Source organism: Nelumbo lutea, chromosome 2, assembly GCF_056320005.1.
Source record: "Nelumbo lutea isolate HS-2025 chromosome 2, American lotus-T2T, whole genome shotgun sequence".
NCBI lineage: Eukaryota > Viridiplantae > Streptophyta > Magnoliopsida > Proteales > Nelumbonaceae > Nelumbo > Nelumbo lutea.
This window is the reverse complement of record NC_142685.1, coordinates 21,654,640-21,680,698: the sequence shown is the minus strand read 5'-3', so window position 1 is coordinate 21,680,698 and position 26,059 is coordinate 21,654,640. Positions and strand designations below refer to the sequence as shown.

General features: G+C 37.3%; 1 protein-coding gene across 2 annotated transcripts; it reads left to right on the top strand.

Annotated features, from left to right (window-relative positions):
- The first annotated feature begins 1,646 nt into the window (after window positions 1–1,646).
- LOC148869101 (uncharacterized) lies at window positions 1,647–25,755 on the top strand. 2 transcript variants are annotated; one of them, XM_088970459.1, is made up of 13 exons: window positions 1,782–2,017; window positions 2,366–2,493; window positions 2,684–2,746; window positions 5,328–5,449; window positions 5,681–5,796; window positions 5,894–6,698; window positions 20,219–20,950; window positions 21,981–22,202; window positions 22,296–22,391; window positions 22,488–22,682; window positions 22,818–22,931; window positions 24,145–24,401; window positions 25,258–25,755. In XM_088970459.1, exons 1-13 carry the CDS (start codon window positions 1,917–1,919, stop codon window positions 25,271–25,273), a joined length of 2,967 nt encoding a protein of 988 aa, XP_088826585.1. In that variant the 5' UTR covers window positions 1,782–1,916; the 3' UTR covers window positions 25,274–25,755. The 2 variants fall into 2 exon arrangements, with proteins under 2 accessions (XP_088826586.1, XP_088826585.1); XM_088970460.1 differs by lacking the exon at window positions 25,258–25,755 and having other exon boundaries at window positions 1,647–2,017; window positions 24,145–24,577.
- Window positions 25,756–26,059: the final 304 nt, after the last annotated feature.

The following is a 26,059-nucleotide window of genomic DNA, read 5'->3' as shown; positions in this document are numbered from 1 at the left end:
CGATTTACATAGGGGCAAACATAAATTTATACAAAAAAGCGTTGTTTTATATATGTTGGTGTAGTGAGCAAATAAATAAACATACAAATAACAAAAAATGCATATAAAATGTGTAAGAAAATAGCTTGCTTTATTCTTACCCATTTGCCCATTTATCTCATACTTAATAATCTATTTTTTCTAAAGTACATGCATCATATAGATGGTCATTCTTCATTAATACACATTAATGCAATAAATGAAGTAGGAATGCCTTGTTCTTAAAACAATGTTGGTTCATATCCCTAAATTGAAAAGTTTGACTTCCATGGGTTTGTTCATATAGGAAAAATAAGAAAATAGGGAAAAAAAAAGTAAAAAATTACTTTTATAATATTCTAACCTAAATTATATTATGTATCTTTGGGGTATTGGTACCCCTTTTTAAGGTATTTAAAAAAATATTTTTTAATAATTAAATAATATAAAACTAACATTGTACAATTAAAAAAACTAAACAAAAAGGTATGCATGGTTCAAAGTGTTGATACTCAATGCATCCCTTTCAACATACTAGAGTGTATGGATACTTCGAACTATGAATCCATGTCTAATATATCATACAAGCCATGCAAGGTCCTAGTTTTATGAGGCTTACACCTCAAAATGCCTTGAGGCTTATGTCTCGCCCATATGAGACATAATTGCCACACCTCTGCCTTTAGCCTTTTAAAACCTTGATTTTATCTTTATTTAAAAAAGGGATCATATGAATTTTAGGCACATGTTGCATTTTAGTTTTAGCTTTGTATAACAAGTTAGAAATAACATGTAAAAAAATGAATGTGATATAAATTCATCCATTTAGATGGATGAGTGGAAGAACAAAAAATAATAGAATCATAAACCAATCCATTTGCATGAACCCAAAAGTAGCTCCAAATATGTGATAAAAGGAGAGAAAATAGATTTCCATGAGGGGGAGATGTTCTAAATGCACCATGGATGTGCATGTGGGGCACACTTCGTGGAGGTGCCCATCCTAGCTCTCTTGAGCCCAAGTGAAAAATAAAGGATAAATTGCTAAAACCTCCATGAAGTTTCTAGTTGTTGTTGAAACCTCCCATAAAGTTTGATAATTACAATCACCCCTTTGATATGCCTAAAATACCTATAGAGTTACTTTTGACAAAAGTGTTTATTTTCCAAAATTTTTCTCATATGAATCATAGTTCCAAGCCCTTTCAATTTCCTTTATGAAATTGATAATTACAATCACCCCTTTGATATGCCTAAAATACCTATAGAGTTACTTTTGACAAAAGTGTTTATTTTCCAAAATTTTTTGTCATATGAATCATAGTTCCAAGCCCTTTCATAAAGATTTGTTTTCCAAATTTGACCTTCACAGAATGATAAAGATGCAACTTTAAATTATCTCTTTTTTTTGTTATTCATATAGTTTATTTGTGTTTTTTACATATAAACTAGCCTCAATAATAACTGAATGGGTATCGTGGACATTTTAATGGCTTTTATTAGAAGATTCTAACATAGGATTGTGTCATAAAATTTAGGGGAGGTTATTGCAATCAGGGAGGTTTCAGCCGTTCAGCTGCGGTCACACCATGATTTAACACTCACGTCGTGTACTACGATGTAAAGTTGCAAAGGACAGTAGCGAATAACATGTAAGTTTGACCTCCAAGAGCCCATTGCCGTCCGTTCAGCCTGGGGTCACCCCATCGGAGGGTTTATATACGTCATAGCATAAACTCTTGTTACATTCCCTTTTCTCTTCACTTGGGACATTCCGCAGTTTTGGAAACCTTGTTCATAGTTCCATACTTCTATTCATATGTGGACCTTGTAGTGTATCTTCATACTCGGCTTCACGGATCTGTCACTTTGTTCTCAGTCATTGAGAGCCAATCGACATGGCCATGGCGGTTAGGGTTTTTCTGCTTCTTACTTTACTCTTCCTCTATGCAAACTTTAGCTCTGCCTTATATGAAGATCAAGTAGGACTCATGGATTGGTTCGTGCTCTCTCTTTCTCTTATCTTTTCTTTTTTGATATCTCTTTTTCTGTATGTTGTTTGCTTAATTTGATTTTACTTATAGTTTTCAGTAAATTTTACTTCTCTCTATTTGTCTTCGAAAAATTACAAAGTCTTCGGGTCTTCCGCTCTTGATTTTCTGTTGCATTTGGGTGAATTTATGTTAGTATTCGAGCTCTGTTAGTTAGCGAACGTTTTGGCTTTTCCTTTCCTCCACGAATAAGTGATTATCCAAAATTGTAGAATGAAAGCTCGATCTTTTTTAATTGCTTAATCAACAAATCGAACATCTTAATTTTTGATTACCTTGTCGATTTGGATTTGCAGGCATCAACAGTACATAGGAAAAGTAAAGCACGCAGTTTTCCACACTCAAAGGGCGGGAAGAAAGCGTGTTGTAGTCTCTACAGAGGAGAATGCTATTGCTTCACTCGATCTCCGTACGGGGGACATATGTAAGCTTATATTTGTCTATTCCACCATGAAAATTATGGTAGTTTGCAAATTTTCCGTTTATGGTATTTTTCTCAATGTAGTTTCACACGAATCTACGTTGGTTTCGATGCTCATCATATTTGATGCTTATTTTTATTAAGGAAAAAGATTCATTGAGGTTTTCTTGGCTTTTTTTTTTGCTAAATGCAGTTTGGAGGCATGTTCTCGGTGCTAATGATGCTGTGGATGGAATTGATATCGCCCTTGGAAAATGTAATTACTCTCTTCTGTGTGTGTGGGGGGGGGGATGATGGTGTCTGATCGTTCATGCTAAATACATTTTGGTTTTAGTTCTTGAGAACATTTGTTTTGCCTTTTCTTCTAAATTGGTCTTTTCTAAATATTTGAAATAGATATGGAGGGAATAGGACAGTCATACATATCCTAAGGTCTCATGACAAAAGCGGCAAATAAAAAAGGAGAATATTGTGAACAACATTCTCTAAGAAAATATTGTGAACAACATCTATGATATTTCATATTAATTGTACAGAAAAAATCAAGACAACAACATTTACAAAATTAGTGTTGTATGTTGCTGCCAGTGATTCAATCTTCTCATTTTCTTCATTCTTTTGTGCAATTATATTTATAACAAATAAAATCATCTTAATGTCATTTTGATATGAGGAGCCTGGTAGTTCAATTTCCATGCAGCAAGGTTGGAATAAGAATATAAGATCTAACAAACAACCTTGGTAAAGTGTTATTGGTACAAGGATGCAACTGGTGATACATGTCATAGAATTTAGGAGATCATCAACATGGTTGGAATAAACTTTTCCAAAGGATTTTTCTACCCTTCCCCAGTGTTAAAATGTTAATACATGAACTACTATGCCTTATCTTTTGGAGAGCCCAAGAAATTCCAACTCATCCAAATTCGTGTTTTAAAGGGCACTAGTCAAAGGCTATGCTAAGAAAATGCATGGAGGTATACAGGAGAGGCACAGATAAACGTGAGATGTATGCACCTAGCCTAGAGGCGCTTAGATGAGGTGTCTGCCTCTATTGCTCTTTATGCATGAGGTATATGCTTCATATGCCCTTATCTTTTAAGCCTTTTTTTTTCATAATAAAATATTATAAATAGAAGTGGGGGAACCATTTCATTGTGTCCCCATTACATATTAATATAATACAAAAAGAAGAAAACCCTCCAAATTTGTTTTGTATGCCTTTGTACAAAGGGAACCTCTCCCTTGGATTATCCTTCTTCATTATTAATGAAATTTCACTTTCACCTCTTAAAAAATGCTATAAATAGAAGTATGGGCACCACTGCTTTGATTGCTTTCTGTTCTTTGCATTCATTTGAATATGAGATGGCAACCCTTTTATGTTAATATTATGCAATTCATGTGATTGTTAATTTTGAAAATTTGATTTGCAACTTTGCAATTGATGTATTAATAGCTGATTATACTTATATAATTACAGGTTATGATCCTTTGGTTTTATATTTAAATGTGATGGTTTTATTATTACAAATTGCAAATATGAAAATTTCCAATTTCTCATAATTTTATCTATCTATGTATTTTTAATTATTTATTAAAAGACCCATGCTCAAGAGGCTCATGTCTCTTGCATTCTGGTTTATGCCTCATGCCTTAGGTTAGTGGAATGCCTTGCGTTTAGCCTTTGCATTTTAAAACATTTATCCAAATAAATTGTTCTAGATTCATGAGCATGCCTCCACCTGACATCTGCAATGTTGTATAGGCCCAGGTGGGTTTCTCACAGAATATTCCTCATGTGGTGAGTGATGCACATGTACTAGTATAGCACAGATGGAAAAAAAAGAGAGGACAGAAGGGATTCTAGCTTGGGGGGAGGCAATGTATTAACCTTAAAAATATTTTAGGGAGGCCACTCTATTAGAATGAGGCAACCTCCTATCGACCCAATGTATATGAGGGGTGTTTTCAAAACTTTTGTCTCCGCTGGGGGGGGGGAGTTACCCCTGGTCCTAGTTATATATGCTGCCTAGCCATTTTTTGGTAATAAATAAAAAAAAATTATTAGAAGAAAGAGAAACTACAACAAGGTGATATGGTATCACCCCAATATTTGAATGCCCAAATTTTAAAATTTCAAGGCCCAAGACCCACAACCCTGAAACCCTCTGACCCCTTTAAAACAGAAAACTTTCCTTCCCCAATTTTTACAATCCCAACAAAACTCTGTGGCTGATAAGTGTTAAAACATGCATTCAAGTCTGAAAGGGGCCATTTTGTGCAGAAAATGCCAAAGATTAGGTCTATATCTAGTCAATCCTTCCCAATACCCCAAATAGTTGGAACCAACATAATGGCCTCTTTTTAGCCATGATGCGAAGCCCCTTAAACCTGTTAAGAAAAAAAGGACCAAGCAAAAAAACTGCTGCCTGCCTTCCTTGACAATTGTTTCATATGAACTGGATTTGTTCTCAAATGCTCAATGGCTTATACTTTTCATAAATTGCACTGACCAGTAAATTTTAAATTGAAACACACACTAAACATGATAGAAGTTGGCCAAGATCTTCAGTAGTTTTCTTTTTTTTAATAAGTAACAAAAAAATTTATTAAAAAGGAAAATACTGAATACAACCTAAAGGCAGGTGTTAAGATAACACCCCCAAACCCCACAACGAATTCTACTAATCACCATGTTAATTGTCACAGTTACGCTTTTCTGCTTCCTTCCATTAGCCATATAATGATGCTATCTTTTATTAATTAAATTCTCGTGTGATAACTAATTAAATATCTGAGTGATTCTTTTTTTTTTTTTTTTTTACTTTTTTAAGATGTCATCACCCTTTCATCAGAGGGTAGTATTTTGAGAGCTTGGAACCTTCCTGATGGGCAAATGGTATGGGAAACTTTCCTTCGGGGTTCAATGTCGTCAAATTCATTGCTATCCATACTGGTTAGTTGATACATTCTATGTTATAGTCATCTCTCTCTCTCTCTCACTCACACACACACACATTTATATCCACCTAACTTTCATCTTGTTACCTCCACCATATTTCTACCAGACATTTTATGTTTTCTTTTCTGATACCCTTCTCTTATCTTGACTTATTTTCCTATAAGAATTTGTGCTTTAACAAACTTTCCTCTATAATCTGACATGAATGCAAGCCAAATCTTGTAGACAAACTTTAAAATGGACAAGGAAAACATGGTTCTTGTTTTTGGTGGAGGGTGTCTACATGCTGTTTCAAGCATTGATGGTGAAACTATTTGGAGGAAAGAGTTGGCCACTGAAAGGTTAGTGAAGTACAATTCTTAAGGTATTGAACATTGTTCTTCATTTCCTTAACATCACTGTGTTTTGATCCTTTTTTTCCCTCCATTATGTTTGCAGTTTTGAAATTCGGCAAATTCTCCAGTCTCCTGAAAGTGATATCATTCATGCTTTAGGATTTGTTGGTTCGTCAAAGTTTGTCACCTACAAAATTGATGCAAAAAATGGTGAGCTATTAAAGCATACCAGCACAGCTTTTCCTGGTGGCTTTCCTGGGGAACTGTCGCTTGTTTCTGCTGACACAGTTGTGGCATTGGATGCCACCAGGTCAATTTTAGTGTCAATAAGCTTTCAGAATGGAGAGACTAGTTTTCACCAGACATTTATTTCAGATCTGGTGGCGGATTCTTCTGGAGTAGCAACAATACTGCCTGCAAGGCTTACAGGGATATTTGCCATGAAAATTAATTATTTTATTGTATTTATAAGTGTGACAGATGAACACAAGTTAGAGGTGGTACAGAGAATTACTTACCCAGCAGCAGTTAGCGATGTTCTCTCATTCTCAGAAGGGCAAAAAGCTTTTGCATTGGTTCAACTTGGAGGATCTAGGATTCAGCTTGCAGTGAAACTTGATGACTGGAGCACTGATCTTCTCAAGGAAAGCATTGAGGTCGATCCTAAGAAAGGGTTTGTTGAGAAGGTTTTCATTAATAATTATATCCGGACGGACAGATCTCATGGGTTTAGGGCCTTGGTTGTTATGGAAGATCATTCTTTACTGTTACTACAACAGGGGAATATTGTCTGGAGCAGGGAAGATGGGCTTGCATCTATTATAGACATGAAAACATCAGAGCTACCTGTTGAAAAGAAAGGTGTATCAGTTGCTAAAGTGGAACACAACCTCTTTGAATGGCTGAAGGTTTGATCTTTTTTTTTTTTTTAAAAGTTTATGAAGACCTTAAGGTACAACTAGTTAAATTCGTTTCATCATTTTTTCCTTAGTTTGAAAGCAATGAGAATAATGATCTATATTAGAACTTAGAAGTATGGATGCATTTCAAATTTGATAGCATGTTTTTGCAGATCATATGAGTGAACTCTGGCTGTGACTTGTGACTTTTGTTGTTCAGTAATGAGAGATTGACCTGCTCACCTTTTCACTTTTAAGTCACAAAGATGAAATAAGTTTATGCATCTAGTTTTAGAGGTTAGAATCTAACTGGTTACATCTGAACTGTGGTATAGATTTTTGAAAAATCTTGTGTTCGCTTAAACCTATTTAGGTGTTCCTGGAAATGGTTATTTTCCTGCTACTTGAGAAAAGATTTGATGGGCAGGTCAAAAGAGAATAGATTGTTGATATGACCCAACTGACATGACAGGACAGTATTTCCATATTTGTAAACAAGTATTGTTGATCTGAGTTTTTATGTTTTGGATGTAGAGCCCAAAGCTGGGGAAAAAATAAATTATTGCTTTATTTAGGTCTTTGTAGTCCTTATAGGCTAATAATTAGGTTCCAATAGGCCTCTGTGAAATGACCCAATACTGCGGGCTTTGGCCACATATCTGAAGCCGCAGAACTCATGGGCCCTACAAAGATTTCATACATCCAAAAAGAATGTCTCACAAAATATTCCATAGGTTCATTTTATCAGAGTTTCTATCCATTGGCTGGTAGTTTTATTTGTTGTCAACTCAAGAAATCTGAAGGGTGTTTAAGATATTGTGTGGGTATATAGAGCCAACCTTTTGTAGGGAGCCTTAGTGTACAGGGGTTATGATGTATATGCTAATCTTTTCTCCCTGCTACAACTAAATATAATTCTCTATCTTTTCAAAAAGGGCGGTTATTCACTTATTCCCTTGATCTAAGGTTTTTGTTAAATGATTTATACGATTAATACAGTAACCGTATCTGTGCCTTTCTATGAGAAGCTTCTGCCCCTCTTGATCAGAATTTCATGTTTAATTGTTGTCATATTATTTTAATATTTATAAACTAAAATACATAATTACTCTATGATCTTTTCTCCAGATGATTTATTTGTGTAACTTCAACATTTTGAATTTATGGTCTTTGTTAGGATCAAGCGCTTACCACTACACCAAAACCTTAAGGTCATAGTGGTGGCAATGTCCTGTGTCTAGACGTGCTGCAGGTGGGCTTTAGGGGCTTCACAGTGCTCATGTGATGCATCAGTGGGTTGGGCTTTCAAGCACCGAAGTCATGCCCATATGTGACAACGAGTCCATAGGGTGATATGGGAATCGCAGTCTGATGTGTATCCTGAAATCTGACCGGGCAAAAGGAAGAAACAATGACTTGTGCAGATGTCTGTAGAAAAATACAAACTATTAAAATAGTCCATATTTTGTTGAATTTAACATTATAAACCTATAAAAAAGGTCTAAAAGATAGAACTGTTAATAACATTTTATAGGAAACATGACACTTATTGTGTATATCAACTGTTCATTTATGTTGAATAACCAAGGAGGAAAAAAAGAAAAATGTCACATAGAAGTCTCCTTCAAGAATCTATGAAGTGTTGGAGCCTGACAAGTGACAAGGGTACTTCATCCATTTAGAAGAGTCCATGCAGCACAACTTTTTCATCATTTGGCAACAACCAAGCAACTGAATTCTGGTCTCTTTTGATGCTTATTGCTTTGGTATTTTGAATTTTTAGGTTGGATCAAAAGAGAATGCACCTTACTTTACGAAGGTTTGGTGGAAATGTTTTGCTTTTCAACTTCTCCTTTCCAACCTGTTTTTAAGTTTGTGGGCTGATTCTTGTTTATGTTATTCGTTTTTATTGCTAAGTTGGGCCTGAATTTATTAGGCCCAGATCAGTTAATTCTTTTTTTTTAATCAGTGAAAGTTACTTTGTTAAAGTAGTTTAAAAGAGATCAGTACAATATGATGATAGCAAATCATCCCATATTATCAAAGCCCATTCACACTCCTCCTTACCTACTTGAATTAAGCATTTACATCCCTTACTATCCCTTCTACTACCCTGAAAACATTTTTGAGAGTCCAAGGGATGTTTCTGTTACTGCTTGTCCATGAGATAATTACTTTTGAATCTGCTTCCACCTTCACCTATCTAAAACCCAGTTGCTTTGCTAGCTGTAGACCTTGCAACAGTGCCAATAGTTCAGCTTTCATATTGTTTGCAATACCTATTGGTCCTGAATAGATAGCCAAGATTTTACCCTTCGTATTTCTGATTGCACCACCTATGTCTGCTGGACCAAGGTTCCCCAGTGAGCTTCCATTCATCAAAGTTTAGTTTTACTTTGTTGACTTCTAGTGGTTTCTATACCATTCTTATTCTTACTTTCTTTCTTTATTTTTTTTTTAATTTTTTTTTCTAGAGGAATGTGCTACCACATTCCAAGCCCTAAGGATGCTAGTTACTGAGAAATTCTGAAAGCAATCCAAGGTCTTCCCTCAAAAAGCAACAATCATTTTTATGTTTTTTATTACCTCGTCCAAAGTCTAACTCTTATCCGTAAAAAATCTGTTGTTCCTCTCCTCCCAAATCACCCAAGCAATTGTTTCCTTAGTAGTTCTCCACATTATTCTCCCTCTTTTCTTTGGTTGCCTCAAGAAATTTGGTTTGAAGATGTCCACCACCTCTTGAGGGGGTCCTACCTGTATCCAAAAAGATTATAGAAAAACTCCCAGATATGCAGAGCAAAGGAGCAGGAGATTAATAAGTGGGATAAGGTCCCTCCACTGTCCCTATATAAGAAGCACATATGAGGAGAAAGGCAAGACAATGGTCTTCTTCTCTGTAACAACTAACAAGTCACATGTATTTACCTTTGCAAGGAAGATTTTCCCACAGAAAGCTTGAATTTTTTACGGGATTGGCTTACACTAGATTTCTTTCACTAAAAATTCCACCCCTTGAGAACTAGGTAAGGCCAAATGCTTGAAGGAGGAGCAAGTAAAGAGTCCATTTACGGAGATCTTCCAAATTCTAGAATCTTGATGGTTAGGGTCCAGAAAAGCTGTCTCCAAGGTGCCAAGTAGGTCGATCAAGGAGGTACACACGTTTTCCCTTAAGCCTCTTCTAAAAGCCAAGGTCCTAATTTAATCCCAATTGAGAGGTTGTGCCCATCTTTGATACAACTTCCCCTTTAAGGTTGGAGAGGGCAAAAAGTTCAGGGAATTGATCTTTTAGAGGTCTTTCCCTAACCAAAGATCTTTCCAAAACTGGATTTTATCACCCTTTCCCACATCATAATGGATGGAATTAAGAAACAAAGGGTAAATCTTATGAATTTCTTTCCAAGGAGAAGCTGAGGAAGAATGAGGAGCTATTTTAGCATCATAGCCATTACTCTCCAAACCATGAATGCTTTCAATAACCTTGTGCCACAACCTATCTCATTCAAAGGGAAATCTCCACAACCATTTCACCGACAAAGCAGTGTTCCCAAGTACAATGTTCCCTAATCCTAGGTCCTCATTCTCTTTTGGTTTACAGACCTGTCCCATTTAACCAAATGGTCCTTTTTTTCCTCTCCCGGTTCCCATAGAAAGTCCCTCATAAATTTCTGCAGTTGTCTAGCTATCCTAGACGGGATACGGAAAGTGGACAGGAAATAGATAGGATGGTTTGCTAGTGTGGCTCTGATCAAAGTGATTCTTCTTCCTAAGGAAATATAATTCCTTTCTGGAGAGCTATTTTCTTTGCAAACCTGTCTACCACTGGATTTCAGAAACCATTAGATCTAGGGTTTCCCCCCCAAGAATAGACCTATGTAGGTTAAGGGCCAATTTCTAAATTCTAACATTACAACCCAACACCTTCGCCAATCTTAGGAGTTCCCCTTCTTCCAAGTTAATTCTAGCAACTCCACTTTTATTCCAATTGATTCTCAACCTTGAGATGTTCACAAAGTTATCAATCAATAACTTCAATTGTCTCACACTTTCTAAGTGAACATCCTCACAAAATAGAATTGTATCATCAGCAAATTGAAGGTGGGATACAACTATTTGATTTCTACCAGTTCTCCATCCCATTAAGAACCCCTGAGCATCTGTGGCCACAACCGTTCTGCTTAGTACCTCTGCCACTTGGGTGAATAGGAAAGGAGGCAACAGGTTCCCTTGTCCTATTCCTCTCTTTTTTTGAAGGATTGTCTTATTCTTCTCTTAGCTGGGGAGGAGTCTCGTGCAGCCCCATTAATAAGGGTTGAATAGTGGAGTGAGCTCATGCAACCTTCAATCCACATTCTCCATCTAGATCCTAGCCCTAAAACCAAGCCTCTCTAAAATTTCTGACAAGAATCTCCAATCAACTAAATCATAGGCTTTCTCTAGATCCACTTACACAGCAAACCTTTCTACCTACTTTTCTCAACAACACATTCATTAGCCACTAGGATTTGATCCACAATCTGCCTACCTTCCACAAATGCCCCTTAGAAGTATGAGATTACTAAAAGTAAGACCCACTTAAGCCTCTCAGAGAGAACTTTTTGAAATGATCTTATACAGGCTTCCAATCAAACTTATAGGTCTGAAGTCCTTTGGAGATTTTGCTTCCTTCTTCTTCGGCACTAGTGAGATAAAAGTGGCATTGGCTCAAAAGGAGATCTCCCTTTTATAGAAGAATTGTTCAAAGACTTCCAAGAGATCTGATTTTAGAAACTCCCAACATTCTTGGTAAAAATCTAGAGAGAAGCCATCCAGCCCTGGGGCTTTGGACCTATCAATTGAGAAGTTGCTTCCTTAATTTCTCCCAGAGATAATCTTCTTTCTAGCATGTTGGACTGTAACTCCGAGATTTTACTCCAATTCAATGTCAAGAAGCCAAATCTATTCCCATTTTGTACTAAGAAGTGAGTCTTAAAATGGTTTATAAATACCGTTGCAATCTCCTGAGGCTCTCTTATCTCCTGCCCTTCCACTTCCACACTAGAGATGGTGTTTTTCCTCCTTTTACCATTTGCAAGTGAATGAAAAAACCTGGTCTTGCTTTCTGTTTCCATCTAGCTTTCTATCTCCAACAGATCTCTTCTCTCCTTAAGATTCCTTCCAATTCAACCTTCTGTTTCCATCTATCCTCCCTTTGCTCCACCGATGGACTCTAAGAGCATCTTTCCTATCCAATTCTTCAATCCTGGAGGAAAATTTCTCCTTGATTTCTTCCACCCTTCCAAACTGCTCTTTGTTCCAGGCCTTTATCTTCTTCTTTAATCTCTTAAGCTTCCTGAAAAAACCCACAACTTTTTCTCCCCAAGCTTCTAGACTCTTCCCACCAATCTTTTAACTTATCTTTAAAAGAAGGACCCTCAAACCACATGTCTTCAAATTTGAAAGGTGTAGGACCTCCGAAAAGGACTTCTTTTTCAGTACAAATGGGACAATGGTCTGAGGTAACTCTAGGCAAGGCCCTTAAGACTAAAGTATCCCACATTTGTTCCCAATCGAAGGAGAACAGGAACCTATCTAGTTTTGAACAAGTAGGGAAAACTTGAAAATTTGACAAAGTGTAGTCTGTGAGTAGTAGGGGGATTTCTCTCAATTCCAAAGCACCAATTAGATTATTGAATTTTCTCATACTAGTGGTGGTTCCTTGGTTAGGATTGTTTGTCTCTCCCAAATATTTGATGACATTGAAGTCACCTCCCAAGCACCAAGGGCCCTCTCATAATCCTCTAATGGCAGACAACTCCCAAAACAAAGCCCTATCTCTATAAGAGTTGGGGCTGTAGAAATTAGTTAGTGCCCATTCTTTTTCATTCAAGGAATTTTTAGTTTTTAGAGAGACTGACAATTGGCCAATCAGTTCCTCCATGCACTCCATTTCCTCACTTTGCCAAATTATTAGAATCCCTCCTAAAGTTCCTCACTAAGGGGCAAAAGACCAGCTAAGACCCCTGATTCCCCATATACTCCTGATCCATTTTCTGTTTATTTCTGCCAGCTTGGTCTCTTAGATCATGGTTATATATGGCTTTTCTTTTCCGAGGACGTTTCTTATTAACCTTCTTTTCTTTGCACTACCTAACCCTCTCGCATTCCAACTAAGTATTTTCACCACACCTACTTACAAGTCCCAGTAGAATTTCCAATGTTCAGTTCTCTCCTTTCCTTCTCTATTTCCTCATGTTTTCCTCCTTTTCATAGCTTATGCCACAATTACAATTAAGCTTTTCAATCTCACTTCTCTTTTTTTTTGATCAATAGCATGCAGCTTCATTAAAATTATGGGAAAATGTGGAATTCAATCTCACTTTTCTTTCTCTTCCTTTGTTTTCCCCACCCCCTTTACCTTCCTCTACCATTTTTCTCTTTTCCTTTCCTTTTCCTTCTTGAATTAAAGGTATTTCTCCCTCCTGGCTGGTCTGTTTTTCATGACTAGGATCTTGTGGTTTGGACAGAATGTGATCTGATCCAACTATCTCGGGGGCCTTACAACCAAAGTAAATAGGTTTTCTAGGATTAAGTTCACAATTCTGCTCCTTTCTTCTTCAATGTCCCCACTTGAAGGATCCCCAAAACCAAGGCCAGTGGCAACCAAGTTGAAAGCATTCTGATCAGGTATGGCTCTGATTGGATCTTCTGGGGATGAGTTGTGGGCTGTCTTCAAGTTGGGACCTGGTTATTGAAAGAATGGAGAGAAAACTGGCATCTTGGAAGGCAACATATCTTTCTTTTGGGGGTAGGGTGACTTTGATTAAGGGCACAGTATCCAATTTACCTACCTATTTCCTCTCCTTCTTCCCTATCCCAAATAAAGTTGCAAGAAAGCTTGAAAAACTTCAAAAGAACTTTCTTTGGAGGGGTTGGGAAGAGGAGAAAAAAATTGATCTTGTTAGTTGGGATCAAGTTAAGGATGAAGGGGGTTTAGGCATAAGGAAGTTGAAAACCTTTAATTCTGCTCTTCTTTGTAAGTGGATTTGGAGATTTGTGGCTGAAAATGATGCTTGGTGGAGATCTCTCATTTTTGGTAAGTATGGAGTGGAGTGGGGAAACTGGAGAACTAGGGACCCTCCTCCCAGTTGGGGAAACTCTCTGTGGAAAGGGATAATGAAGAACTTCTCTGTTCTTGCTGATGAGATCTCAAATAAGGTTGGCAATAATGGTAGTAGAACCAAGTTTTGGAAGGATCCTTGGTGCTTGGATGGTTCTCTTGCTGAATCTTTTCCTCTCCTCTTTCAGTGTGCATCTAATCAAGAAACTTCTGTTGCTGAGTGTTGCAGCTTGTCTGGAGATTCAGTTATTTGGTCCCCTACCTTTAGAAGGAATCTTTTTGACTGGGAGCTGGAAGAGATAATGAACATGTTGACTATTCTTCAGACGCAAGAGGTTGATTTCTGCTCAGAAGATAAGTGGTATTGGAAGTGGAATCCAGATGGTGTTTTCTCTGTCAGCTGTCAAGTCTTTGGCTTCCAAACTTTGTAGAACGGGTGCGACTGATTTCCCTTGTTCTCAGGTTTGGAATCCCATTAGCCCATCCAAATCCAACTTCCTGGTATGGACTATGGTTCTGAATAAATGCCTGTCTAGAGCTAACCTTGTGAGAAGGGGCATTCAGCTTTTGGACCTTTCGTGCAGTGTGTGTGGGAACAATTCTGAATCTACTGATCATTTGTGCATTCACTGCCCGTTCTCTTCTCAGCTGTGGAACCACTTTGTCAGCCCCATGAACTTAAGATGGGCTATGCCAAGATCGGTAAAGGAGCTTTTGTGTTGCTGGAACATCAAAGGGCTTAACAAAAAAAGGAAGATAGTGTGGAAGACTATTCCTAGTGCTGTCTTGTGGTCCATCTCGTCTGAGAGGAATAGTAGGCTTTTCTGTAATAAGGCCTTAAGTCCAGAAGATTTAATCCAGAAAGCTGTGGGCAAGTTAATCTCTTGGGTGTCAGTCTCTGAAGAATTCAAAAATTGTAATTTGTCTGTTGTTTTTCATTCCAGTTCTTGGTGGAGTATGTAATTGCTGAGTTGATCTGTCTGCCTTTCTAGGACTGATCTCAGCTTGTATGTGCAACTTTTGATTCAATAAATATTACGTTACCTTTTCCAAACAAAAAAATGGCTCTGATTGGATCTGCATCAACAGATCTCCCTGTATTATTGGTTCTATAATATAAAAAACTATTTTATGGCCCTATGATATAGGGATATCTTTCTTGATCATAGAGCCAATAATACAGATCTCCCTGTATTATTGGCTCTATGATATAAAAACTACTTTATGACTCTATAATATAGGGATATCTTTCCTATTGATCTGCAATCTGCATAAACAGATCTTATTGTATTATTGGCTCTATAATATAAAAACTTATTTATGGCCCTAAAATATAGGACAAGTATGCCCCTGATTATAGAGCCACTAATGCATTTCCTTGTGTCATTTTTCCATATTGGTAAATGGAGTAGCTAGGGATACCAGATATCTTTCTTGTTAATAGGGGACTTAGACAGAGAGATCCTCTTTCCTCTTTCCTCCTTCCTTTTTATCTTAGAAGCTGATATGTTGAGTGTAACAATATTAACTTATTAAGGGCAAATGCTAATAATTTGTTTAGAGGTTGGAGAATTGAGAGGGAGTGGTGGTCACACATTTGTAGTTTGCATATGATATTATAATGGGAAGCAAAAGAACTTTTGAATTTAAAGAGGCTAGTGAACCATTTTGAAAGGGTTTCCAGTCTTAAAGTGAACTGGGACAAGAGCTATGTGGCAAGAGTAAATATAGGGAGAGAAGAGGTTGAAAATGTTGCTAGTCTAATGGGGTGTGAAGTAGGGGATTAGTTGTTACATATTTGGGACTACCATTAAGAGGAAATCCAAATAGATAGCTTCTAGTATCTAGTGATTGAAAGACTTACTAAGAGGTTTGCTAATTGGAAGAGAAATTACATTTCTTTGGGGGTTAGAATAACTCTAATTATATCAACTTTGGCTAATTTGCTAGTTTATTTGTTATCTGCCTTCAAAGTACCTTGAAGGTGACAAATCAATTAGAAAGGTTATGAGTGATTTCCTGTGGGAATTGGGAGACACCAAAAAGAATCATTTGGTGAAGTGGAAGGTGGTATCTAGAGGTAGGGATGCTGGAGGCCTAGGAATAGGGAATATTGGTTAAGGAATAGAACCTTGTTCGGTAAGTTGTTTGGGACTACCATTAAGAGGAAATCCAAATAGATAGCTTCTAGTATCTAGTGATTGAAAGACTTACTAAGAGGTTTGCTAATTGGAAGAGAAATTACATTTCTTTGGGGGTTAGAATAACTCTAATTATATCAACTTTGGCTAATTTGCTAGTTTATTTGTTATCTGCCTTCAAAGTACCTTGAAGGTGACAAATCAATTAGAAAGGTTATGAGTGATTTCCTGTGGGAATTGGGAGACACCAAAAAGAATCATTTGGTGAAGTGGAAGGTGGTATCTAGAAGTAGGGATGCTGGAGGCCTAGGAATAGGGAATATTAGGTTAAGGAATAGAACCTTGTTGGGTAAGTAGTTATGGAGGTTGTTGCAGGAATAGGTGGGCTATGGCACAGAGTGATTGTAAGCAGTGTTTTCAACCCACAGTTGACCCGACCGGTTGAATTGCTCAAACCGTCACCCAGTCAAGAGTACGGGTCCGGTTTGAGTAAAACCCAGGGAAGGTAAAAAATTGTTGACTTGGTCAAAAACCGTTTGACCCAGATGATTGGATCGTTGACCTGTTCGACCCGGTGACCAAGTCGTGGGTTGCATACAACTGTGTATGCAAACTTCAGGAGGCCATAACTTTGCACTCCAATGTTTGATTGAGGTGTTTTCCTTTTCTTTTCTTTTTTTTTTTTTTAATTTTTGGTAATTGTTTGAGATCTATGTGCCCCAAGGCTCCATAGGCGCCTTGCCCTGTTATTTATTCCAAAAAATCCCTTTTGGCCTCAAATTGCAATTTTTAATATTTTTTTACAAATAAAAGATTTAAAACTGAATTAAAAAACATGACCCACGACCTAGAGGCAAAAACGGTTTGGCCTCTGAGTCGGTGTTTAAAGCACTGATTGTAAGCATTCATGGAATGGCATACATTGGTTGGGATGCAGGCCTCAACCCTAGAGCTTTTTGATGTTCTCCCTAGAAAGCTATTCATGCTATCTTGCCTTTTCTCTTTCCATATTTCAAATTTGATGCCTGTATAAGGAACAAAGTGATGCTCAACGAAAAGATCAAGAATTATGTGGAGATGTGTGAGAGCTGCTGTTTGTTGGACATTATGGGAGGAAAGAAATGCAAGGATCTTCTCGGAAAAAGAGAGAGGCTTGGAAAATATGATAGAGTTGATTCATATAAGAGTAACACACTGGCTGAAGACTATGAAGGAGTTTACAGGTTTTTCAACAATGATTTGCTAAGAAAGTGGAAAGAAGTTGCTAGGTTAGTTATAAGGAAGAAGACTTTGATTCTCACGTGGAACCCTCCACCTCCTGGTTTATCAAGCTAAATTTTGATGGCAGTAGCATGGGGAATCCAGGGCCTTCAGGTATTGGGGGAGTCCTAAGGGATGAGAGAGGTAATGTAATAGCTTTGTTCTTTAGTCCAATTGGAGTGGGAGATTTCTTGAGGGCTGAGGTGTTAGCAGTGTTGGAAGGGGTGCAAAGGGCCAAAGAAGTTAAAGTTAAGAAACTGATTATAGAAGGAGATTCTGTGGTTGTTGTGGATTGGCTGAAAGAAGACACTTCCAAGATGTGGAGCTACAGCAATGAGAAAAGAAAACTCAAGTGGTTGATTAAGGATATGGAAGTCCTATGCACTTGGGTTAAAAGAAGTGCTAATTCCTTTGCTGATGGATTGGCTAGGCAATGAGTTTTTAGAAATTCTGAGTTTTGGGCTCAATTGTAGGGTTCTAAGTGTTTAAATCAGGTGTATCTCTATTCTGGGGAGTTAAGAATTTTTAGCTCCTCTTCCCTGTAACTTTTCTCCATTAATTAATGAATTCTGTGGTTATTGATAAAAAAAGAAAGGAACAAAGTGCTGTTTTGAGAAGATGTTTGGTTTGGGGAGTCGTCCTTTAAAGATAGGTTCCCATCTATTTATTCCTTTTCTAAAAACAAAAGAAAAGTGATTTATTTGGTTTATAATGTTAACTCATGGGGTCTGGGCTTGAGGAGAGGGTTAAGGGAATTGGAAATAGGTTTGGTTGATGAACTTATTGCTCTTCTAGGGTTGGTTTACTTGGACCAATCTTGCATGGGTAGTAGAATCTTGAAACCTTCCTCTTCTGGTTTTTTCACTCGTTCCCCATTTCCTCAGGAATTGGGGTAATGTGGACACAAATAGATGGTGAGGGAAATCCTTTGTATAACAAGGGAGAATGGGGTATGCTTCAAGTGGACTAGAAGGTCAATTAATGGGCTAGCTGGTACCTTGGCAAAGCAAGGGACTGTCAAGGATAATTTGTTTTGGGTAGTGCTATAGTCTTAAGAATGTTTTTTGGGTCAACACCCTTCACTAGGGGTTGACAGTTGCACTTCAAAATCTCTTATTTAATGAAGTTACCATTTCCAATAAAAAAGCCTTGTATGGGATGAAACAATCACCTCATGCCTGATTTGGAAGGCTATGTGGGGCTATGAAGAGCGTGGGAGATGCTCAGAGTGGGGCTGACCATACATTGTTTATAAGGAGGCAAGGAGATATGCTCACAACTCTTATAGTCTATGTGGATGATTCATCACAAGGAATGACCCGGAGGAGATAAGAAGATTGATGAAGTTCCTGGCTTTTGAATTTGAGATCAAAGATCTAATTAGTCTAAGATACTTCCTTGGTATTGAAGTTGCAAGGCCAAGGGAAGGTGTGTGTGTGTGTATGCGTGTCTATATATATGGCAAAGGAAGTATATACTGGATGGATCTACTTGAAGAGATGGGAATGTTGGGGAGTAGACCAAACAGAATCATGGGCTACAGGAATTTGTTGGTGAGGATTATACAGACAAGGAAATATATCAGAGGTTGGTGGGAAAATTGATTTACTTGTCTCTTACCCGACCAGATATAGCTTATGCAGTTCATGTGGTGAGTTAGTTTATGCATGCTCCCAAGACTCCCTACATGAGAGCAGTTGAAAGAATCCTCAGATTTCTGAAGAGTTGTTGAAGAAAAGGAATCTTATTCAAGAAACACAACAAACTTGAGATAGAGGCCTATACTAATGCAGATTGGGCAGGTTCCATTGGAGACAAAGTCTACATTGAGTTATTGTACATTTGTTGGGGGATCTTAGTCACCTAAAGAAGTAAGAAGTAGAATGTAGTTGCTAGATCAAGTGTAGAGGCTGAATATAGAGTTATGGCACATGGTGTTGCTGAACTGTTGTGGCTTGGAACCATTCTTGGTGAGTTAGGTTTTAGGAATGAAGGTTGCTTGTCCCCTCAAGCTGTATTGTGACAACAAGGGTGCAATTAATATTGCAAACAATCCAGTAGAGCAAGGAGAATCACAGAACCAAGCATATTTAGGTTGATAGGCACTACAGTATAAAAGCTACTTTTAGGGCCATCTGAGAACACACTAAGACACCCATTCACTCTTCTCTTCTGTTTTCTCTTGTCTTCTTGCTCTAATATCCTTGCAGGTCAGCAAACCCAACCAAATAGTTCAAATGGTAGCAGTGTAGCATGTATCACTTGTTTCTAAATAGTGTGACCATTATGGTCTAATGGGACTGTAGTCCTGAAACACTGCCCACAATATCCCAAAGAAATGGCCAATCAAAATCCATGTGCTTAAGTAAGTGGCTCTAGTAGTCTCTTAGCAATTGTGTGATGATAAATATTTTTTACCAATTACCATGTGTCAAAGATGTGAAGGAAATTAAGTTGAACTGACTTCTTCTCTGAAGAACATCACAATATCACATATGCAGGGAATTTATCAGAGAACAATTGTCCCCACCCACACAGAAAAAGTAATAATAATAATAAAAAAAGGAAAAAATAGGGGGAGGGAACGATAATAGTTGATCTTGAGGAAGAAAGGTACCCAGATCTTCTTGAACAGAAAGTAACTGGGGTGTTTGATGGGAGAATGATGGGTTTTGAGAAGGATGCATAAATGAAGATACAATTTGACTAATTGATAAAAAAAAGATACAATTAGACTCATGAAGTCTAATTCAAGCTATAGATGGAAATTATTTTAAATTACAGTGGAAAGAAACAGTTTCTATAAGTTAAACCTACCACAGGTTTAATGCTCCTTTGATATTTGAAGCAGTATACTTAACTGAACTTGCTTTTCTGTTATTTGCTTGAGAATGCCTTTTCCACAATTTTGATTTCTTTGTACTTGAAATTGAAGATTTTGCATCTTTAATGTTTTTATACTTGAAGGGAAACAGTTGCTTCCTTGGTTATTTCCTGTCTGACACTGTTGCTACTATTGTGTTATTGGAAAGGGACATTTTCTGAAACTCAAGGGAACTCTGATGCTTGCAAGTCCTGATGATATAGCAGCTATACAAGAAATGAGGTTGAAGAGCTCTGAGAAGAACAAAATGACGCGAGACCACAATGGTTTTCGAAAGCTGCTGATAGTACTAACCAAAGCAGGCAAGCTTTATGCTCTGCATACAGGAGATGGACGTATCATTTGGTCTCTTCTACTTTCCTCCCTTCGTAGATCAGAAGTCTGTGAACATCCCACTGGGCTGAATATATATCAATGGCAGGTTCCTCATCATCATGCAATGGATGAGAATCCATCTGTCCTTGTTGTTGGTAAATGTGAACTTGGTTTTGATGCACCAGGTGTTCTTTCTTTTGTTGATTCATACACTGGGAAGGAGCTCGACTCTTTGAGCCTTGCTCATTCAGTGGCCCAAGTTATTACATTGCCATTTACAGATTCAACAGAACAGCGGCTCCATTTACTTATAGATGCTTCCAACCATGCACATGTATACCCAAGAAATCTTGAGGCTGTCAATATTCTTGAACGTGAACTCCCTAACATATACTGGTATTCTGTTGAATATCAGCGGGACATCATTACAGGGCATGCATTAAAAGGCAATTGCATTCTTGACGTGGAGGATGAGTATTGCTTTAACACGAGAGAGTTGTGGTCTATTGTATTCCCTTCTGAGGCAGAAAAGATTATTGCAACAGCAACAAGAAAATTGAATGAGGTTTGCTTTGGTCTCAATATTATCCTGATTTTTTTTCTTTTTCTGCCACATGCTTTATTCATAACCCTTGCCTGTTCTTCCTCTTCCTGTTTATGACTCAAACACCTTTTCTTTTAGGTAGGATATAAATTAGATGTTCTCAGGCTTCTTTTCTTAACTTTGGCTTTGGCTAAGATAGTAAATGTTCATAAATTTTCTCTATTTATAATCTGGTTTGCAATGCTTGGTGAAGACAGAGAAGATAAAAAAAACTTGGTCAAGTCAGATCATCATGTCATGGACTATGAAAGGGATTCTGGTGGTTCTTCTTGAGAATAATTTCTGTTTAACTCCAACCTACCACCTTTAGTTGAAAATGTTTATCCATGCACTCTCTCCCGCTCTCATCCTTTTGGGGGGGGGGATTCCACCTTTTGTGTTGTTTTTTGACCTAGTCATATGACTATTATTACTTCATTTACATGGTGCAGTAATGTGATTCTCTTCAATTGGTGCAGCAATTTGATTTTTGATAGCATGTTGCCTTGTATTGCAGTTGACGTGATCCATGATCTTCACATGAGCATATCACCCTTAGTAAATGTATAGAACATGCAAGAGCAGTAACATAGCACAGGCCTTATGCCTGCACCTTACTTGCCGGTTTATTTTTATGAATTTTGAAGTGCCAGATGTGGTTACTTGAATTTGCGGAGTTATATTGTATTATTTAGAAATTACTTTTTCCAATTATTTTAGTTAACGGAAATGAAAAGTATGTAGAAACTACTGTAAATGGATAAAAAGTTATGTAATGTAGTAACTCCATACTATTAGGAACCAGATGAAGCAATAAATTTACTCATCTCAGTAGTGACATAGATTGAATTATGTAGCATAGATATCTGGAGAATCAATGAAAAAACACAGGCATCTGGAGTTCTTTTTTCTGTTATTGTCACACAACTTCCTCTCTTCTTGATGCGTATGTTGTACGCTACTATCCATGTTTTTATGGGCTGTAAAATCATTTATGACTTCTGTTCTCTAGGTCGTCCATACTCAAGCTAAGGTAATAGCAGATCAAGATGTGATGTACAAATACATATCAGGAAATCTGCTCTTTGTAGCTACTGTTGCACCTAAAGCTGCTGGTGAAATTGGATCAGCTACACCTGAGGAATCTTGGTTGGTTGTATATCTTATTGACACCATTACTGGTCGTATCCTTCATCGTGTGACACATTTTGGTTCACGGGGCCCTGTCCATGCTGTAAGTGGTTGTATCTTCATTCTATCTTCATTTTTATCACTAGGCATTCTAATGAGTGATGGGAATGATTTTCTGCCTTTTCTCTGTTTGAAGGTCTTTAGTGAGAACTGGGTCATATACCACTACTTCAATCTCAGAGCACACAGATATGAGATGTCAGTTATTGAAATTTATGATCAGTCTCGGGCTGTAAGTATCCTTCAATTCCGTTGTTTTGTTCCTTTTATACTGCTTTTGTATTGTTTAGATTAATCCCTTCTTTTCCAAAATGACTGCCTTCCACAGGGTAACAAAGATGTTTGGAAGCTTGTCCTTGGAAAACATAATCTTACCTCAGCCATTTCCTCGTATTCTAGACCAGAGGTGATGGTGAAATCTCAGACTTATTTTTTCACTCACTCAGTAAAAACAATGGCAGTGACTTCAACATCAAAGGGCATAACTTCTAAGCAACTTCTTATTGGTACAATTGGTGATCAGGTCAGTTAAAGTCTACAAATATAGATTCGTGATTCTTGTTGTGCCACTGAAAATATTCAACAATGTAACTTGCTCTGCCTGCAGTATTTTTGCCTCTGTTCATGCGCTAAAAAAGTGGTAGTCTGTGTTGTACAGGTGCTGGCACTTGATAAGCGTTATTTAGATCCTCGACGATCACCTGATCCAACACAAACAGAGAGAGAAGAAGGAATCATTCCTTTAACTGATTCACTGCCAATCATTCCTCAGGTTCATTACCTTGTCTATCCTAAATGATCTTTTTTAATATATCTTTATTCTTTGGGAAGAAACCAGAAGACTAAATTGGATCTGTCTCTCTCTCCCTCTCTCTCTCTTTCTGTATATAGACATGGTTACAAACTTATAACTATGAACTTTTGGCCATGAGATGGATCTGAAAAGTTACCTAATTAGTGGTAATATGTAATATTTTCATTTTTGTTTTTGATTGTCACTGGTGCTGCTCCATTACCCCAACTACAAGCTTTTAGATAAAATAGGGGCAGGTGAAAAAGACAGCTATTTAACACCTTGAGTTTTTCTGGATAAAGGATCTATTACAAACGCAATTCTCAGTATTATGTTTTTCTTGCTGCAATTGCTGCTTCACAGGCCTTGTTTTGATTTTTGGAAGTTCTTTGGTTCCTTTCTGTCCATTAGCTACAAGCAATGGCAAAGTAGGGATACTGGAGTAATCTTCAAGTGTGTAAGGAGGTCACTTGTCAAAAAAAGTGTGTAAGGAGGTCAGCCAATTCTGTGGCTGATACTTTGGCAAAGCAGGGGACCTTCAGGGAAACCCCTTTTTTGGGCTGTGTTGTAACTTTTGAAAATGGTTGGGGTCAACACTCATACTCTGAGTGGTTGACAGTGTATATGATTAACTGCTATTTTTAATGAAAGTTTACTGTTTCCAATAAAAAAATGGCCAAGGATGACCATCATGTAAGTCAACTACACCCCTACTTTCAAAGAGGGCCAATGATTGGTGTAATTATCAGTCACCACCAGGAGACTGCAGAAGTAGAAACATAGTGACTCTAAACCTGAATCTTAATGTGCCATGATCTGATTGATTTCTTCACTCCTTTTATATATGAGCTTGTGAGAAATAAAAGAATTTAAGAAAGGAGGTAGAGACTAGAGCTCAATGATGGGTTCCTGAGTTTCAGTATCTTGACACCTGACACCAAGTTAAACTTGTTGTCACCATGTTTCCTTAAATTATGTAGTGATTGATATTCTCAAGTACACATTCCATGTGATGTTTGGGCAAGGAACGGACAAATGCAGAAGTTCAAGTGAATCATCTTGAGGGAAATGTTTGGTTATGTAATTGTATGTAACACACTTGAAATGTAGAGGCTCTGAGGCATTCTGCCACATACTCTTGTTTGTTCTGTGTTAGTTAAGCTTATATTTGATACAAGGATTGTTTATGCAGTCCTATGTGACACACTCACTCAAAGTGGAAGGGCTCCGAGGCATTGTAACAGTTCCTGCTAAGCTGGAGTCGACCAGCCTTGTCTTTGCATATGGAGTGGATCTTTTCTTCACCAGAATTGCACCTTCACGTACATATGATTCCCTCACAGAAGATTTCAGTTATGCTCTGCTTCTCATCACAATAGTTGCTTTAATTGCAGCCATCTTTGTAACATGGATCTTGTCTGAGAATAAGGAACTGAGAGAAAAATGGAGGTGAGTCAGCCTCGCCTTTTGTCTTTTTTCTTGTCCTTTCAATATTTTTACTTGATAAATTTGTATTTGTTTATCTTTTCTTAATTAGTTGGGTCTTAGATTAGGACTATACCCCAAACTTGTAATATTACTTATTTCATAATTTGGTAATGTGGCATTGAATACGGTTCCTAGAATTCTATTTCTGTATTCTGCATGCTAAAAGTGCTAACAAAAAGCTCAGAAATTGGAGATGCATTTCATTTTGGTAAGAGGTCATACACAAAATTAAGTGTATCATATACTTAAATGCCAATACTACAATCAACATACAAAGTGGCATCTGCTAAGTAATGTGTAGCACGATTTATTTATCATGTGGATAACTTCCTGTTACAAGAACACAAGAAGCATGGTATTTCTCTTTCTTTTCTCTCTCTTTTTTTTGATAAGTCACAAGAAGCAAGGTATTTTGGAACACTAGTAGATTCCTAAACTGATCTAACACCTTAACACCTTGTGAGCTATTCAGCTAATCTGTTCTGTTTGTTACCTCCATTAGAATGATATCATAGTTAATTGCTAGTAGAGGAAAGGGATTTTCTTAACAAGGAAAAAGCCTCTATACTGCACCAATCTTGGTCTTGTTTGAAGCTTTTCTCGAAATGTAGTTTTGACATACCACTTAAGCAGTAGAAATCCTCAAGATTTAGCCTTGTCAAAAAGAGAAAAATAGAAGAATAAAAAGAAATGAAAGAAAGAAAGAAAAAAAAAAAAGATTTAGTTTTATTATGTGATTTTGTAAGATAAACAGTTGGAATAGGCTGTACAATGAAGATCTTCAATACTAATGGTCATATATGTATCCTCAATGTAGCCTTACTGTGCAATAGCCGATATCTGTAAGATGAACCATTATGGAGCATGTCCATGGAGGATCCTCCTCCACGCTCTTTTCCCTTTCTGATGGCTGGTATAAACAAAGCAGAGCAGACCATTTAACGTGGAAGGTAAAAGTACCTAATTTGGATAAGTATCTAAAGATAGCTGTAAATGGGAATGGATCCTTTATGCTGTTTGAGCTGTTAGGAAATTTATATGGTTAAGTAAGGTGCTGGCTAGTTCTCTGGTAAAGTCTTCTGCTAGTTGTAGTGGAGACCTGGGAATGAATCCACCCCCCCCCCCCCCCAAGAGTTGGGGGTATGCAGGTTTTGGGGCTGTAATCAGGTTCGATTGAAATCAGGTTTCACCACATCTGTATCTGAACTGTTTATTTTTAACTTTATTCCGCTATGAAAACTGATGGGATCTAGTGTCTCAGATTGGATATTGGATTTAATCCGAGTTTGCTTCATTATTTTCAAAACAAAGAAAAGTTAATTACTTTTAAATACATATAAAATAAATTTATATAAATATAAAATACTGAGTTTATTAAGTATAAACTTTTAAATACATATATGTGTGTATGTACATACATCCTTGTGTATGTGTATACATAATTACATATAGTTATATAATTTATATGTCAAAAAATTTATACAGACTCAGATCTTAATCGGATTGACTGTGGTCAAATCTGCATCCAATGTAGTTATTGAACGGATGCAAGTTCCCAAATCCAAATCCAATCCGATTATGTAAATGTTTGAATCCAAAATAATCAGATCAAATGCAGG

Bases quoted from the DNA above. Each gene is read 5' to 3' on its own strand.
- LOC148869101 (XM_088970459.1), top strand. From the start codon at position 1,917: ATGGCCATGGCGGTTAGGGTTTTTCTGCTTCTTACTTTACTCTTCCTC. The intron at 2,494-2,683 runs GTAAGCTTATAT...TGCTAAATGCAG, and splicing joins TCTCCGTACGGGGGACATAT to TTTGGAGGCATGTTCTCGGT. The intron at 5,450-5,680 runs GTTAGTTGATAC...CAAATCTTGTAG, and splicing joins ATTCATTGCTATCCATACTG to ACAAACTTTAAAATGGACAA.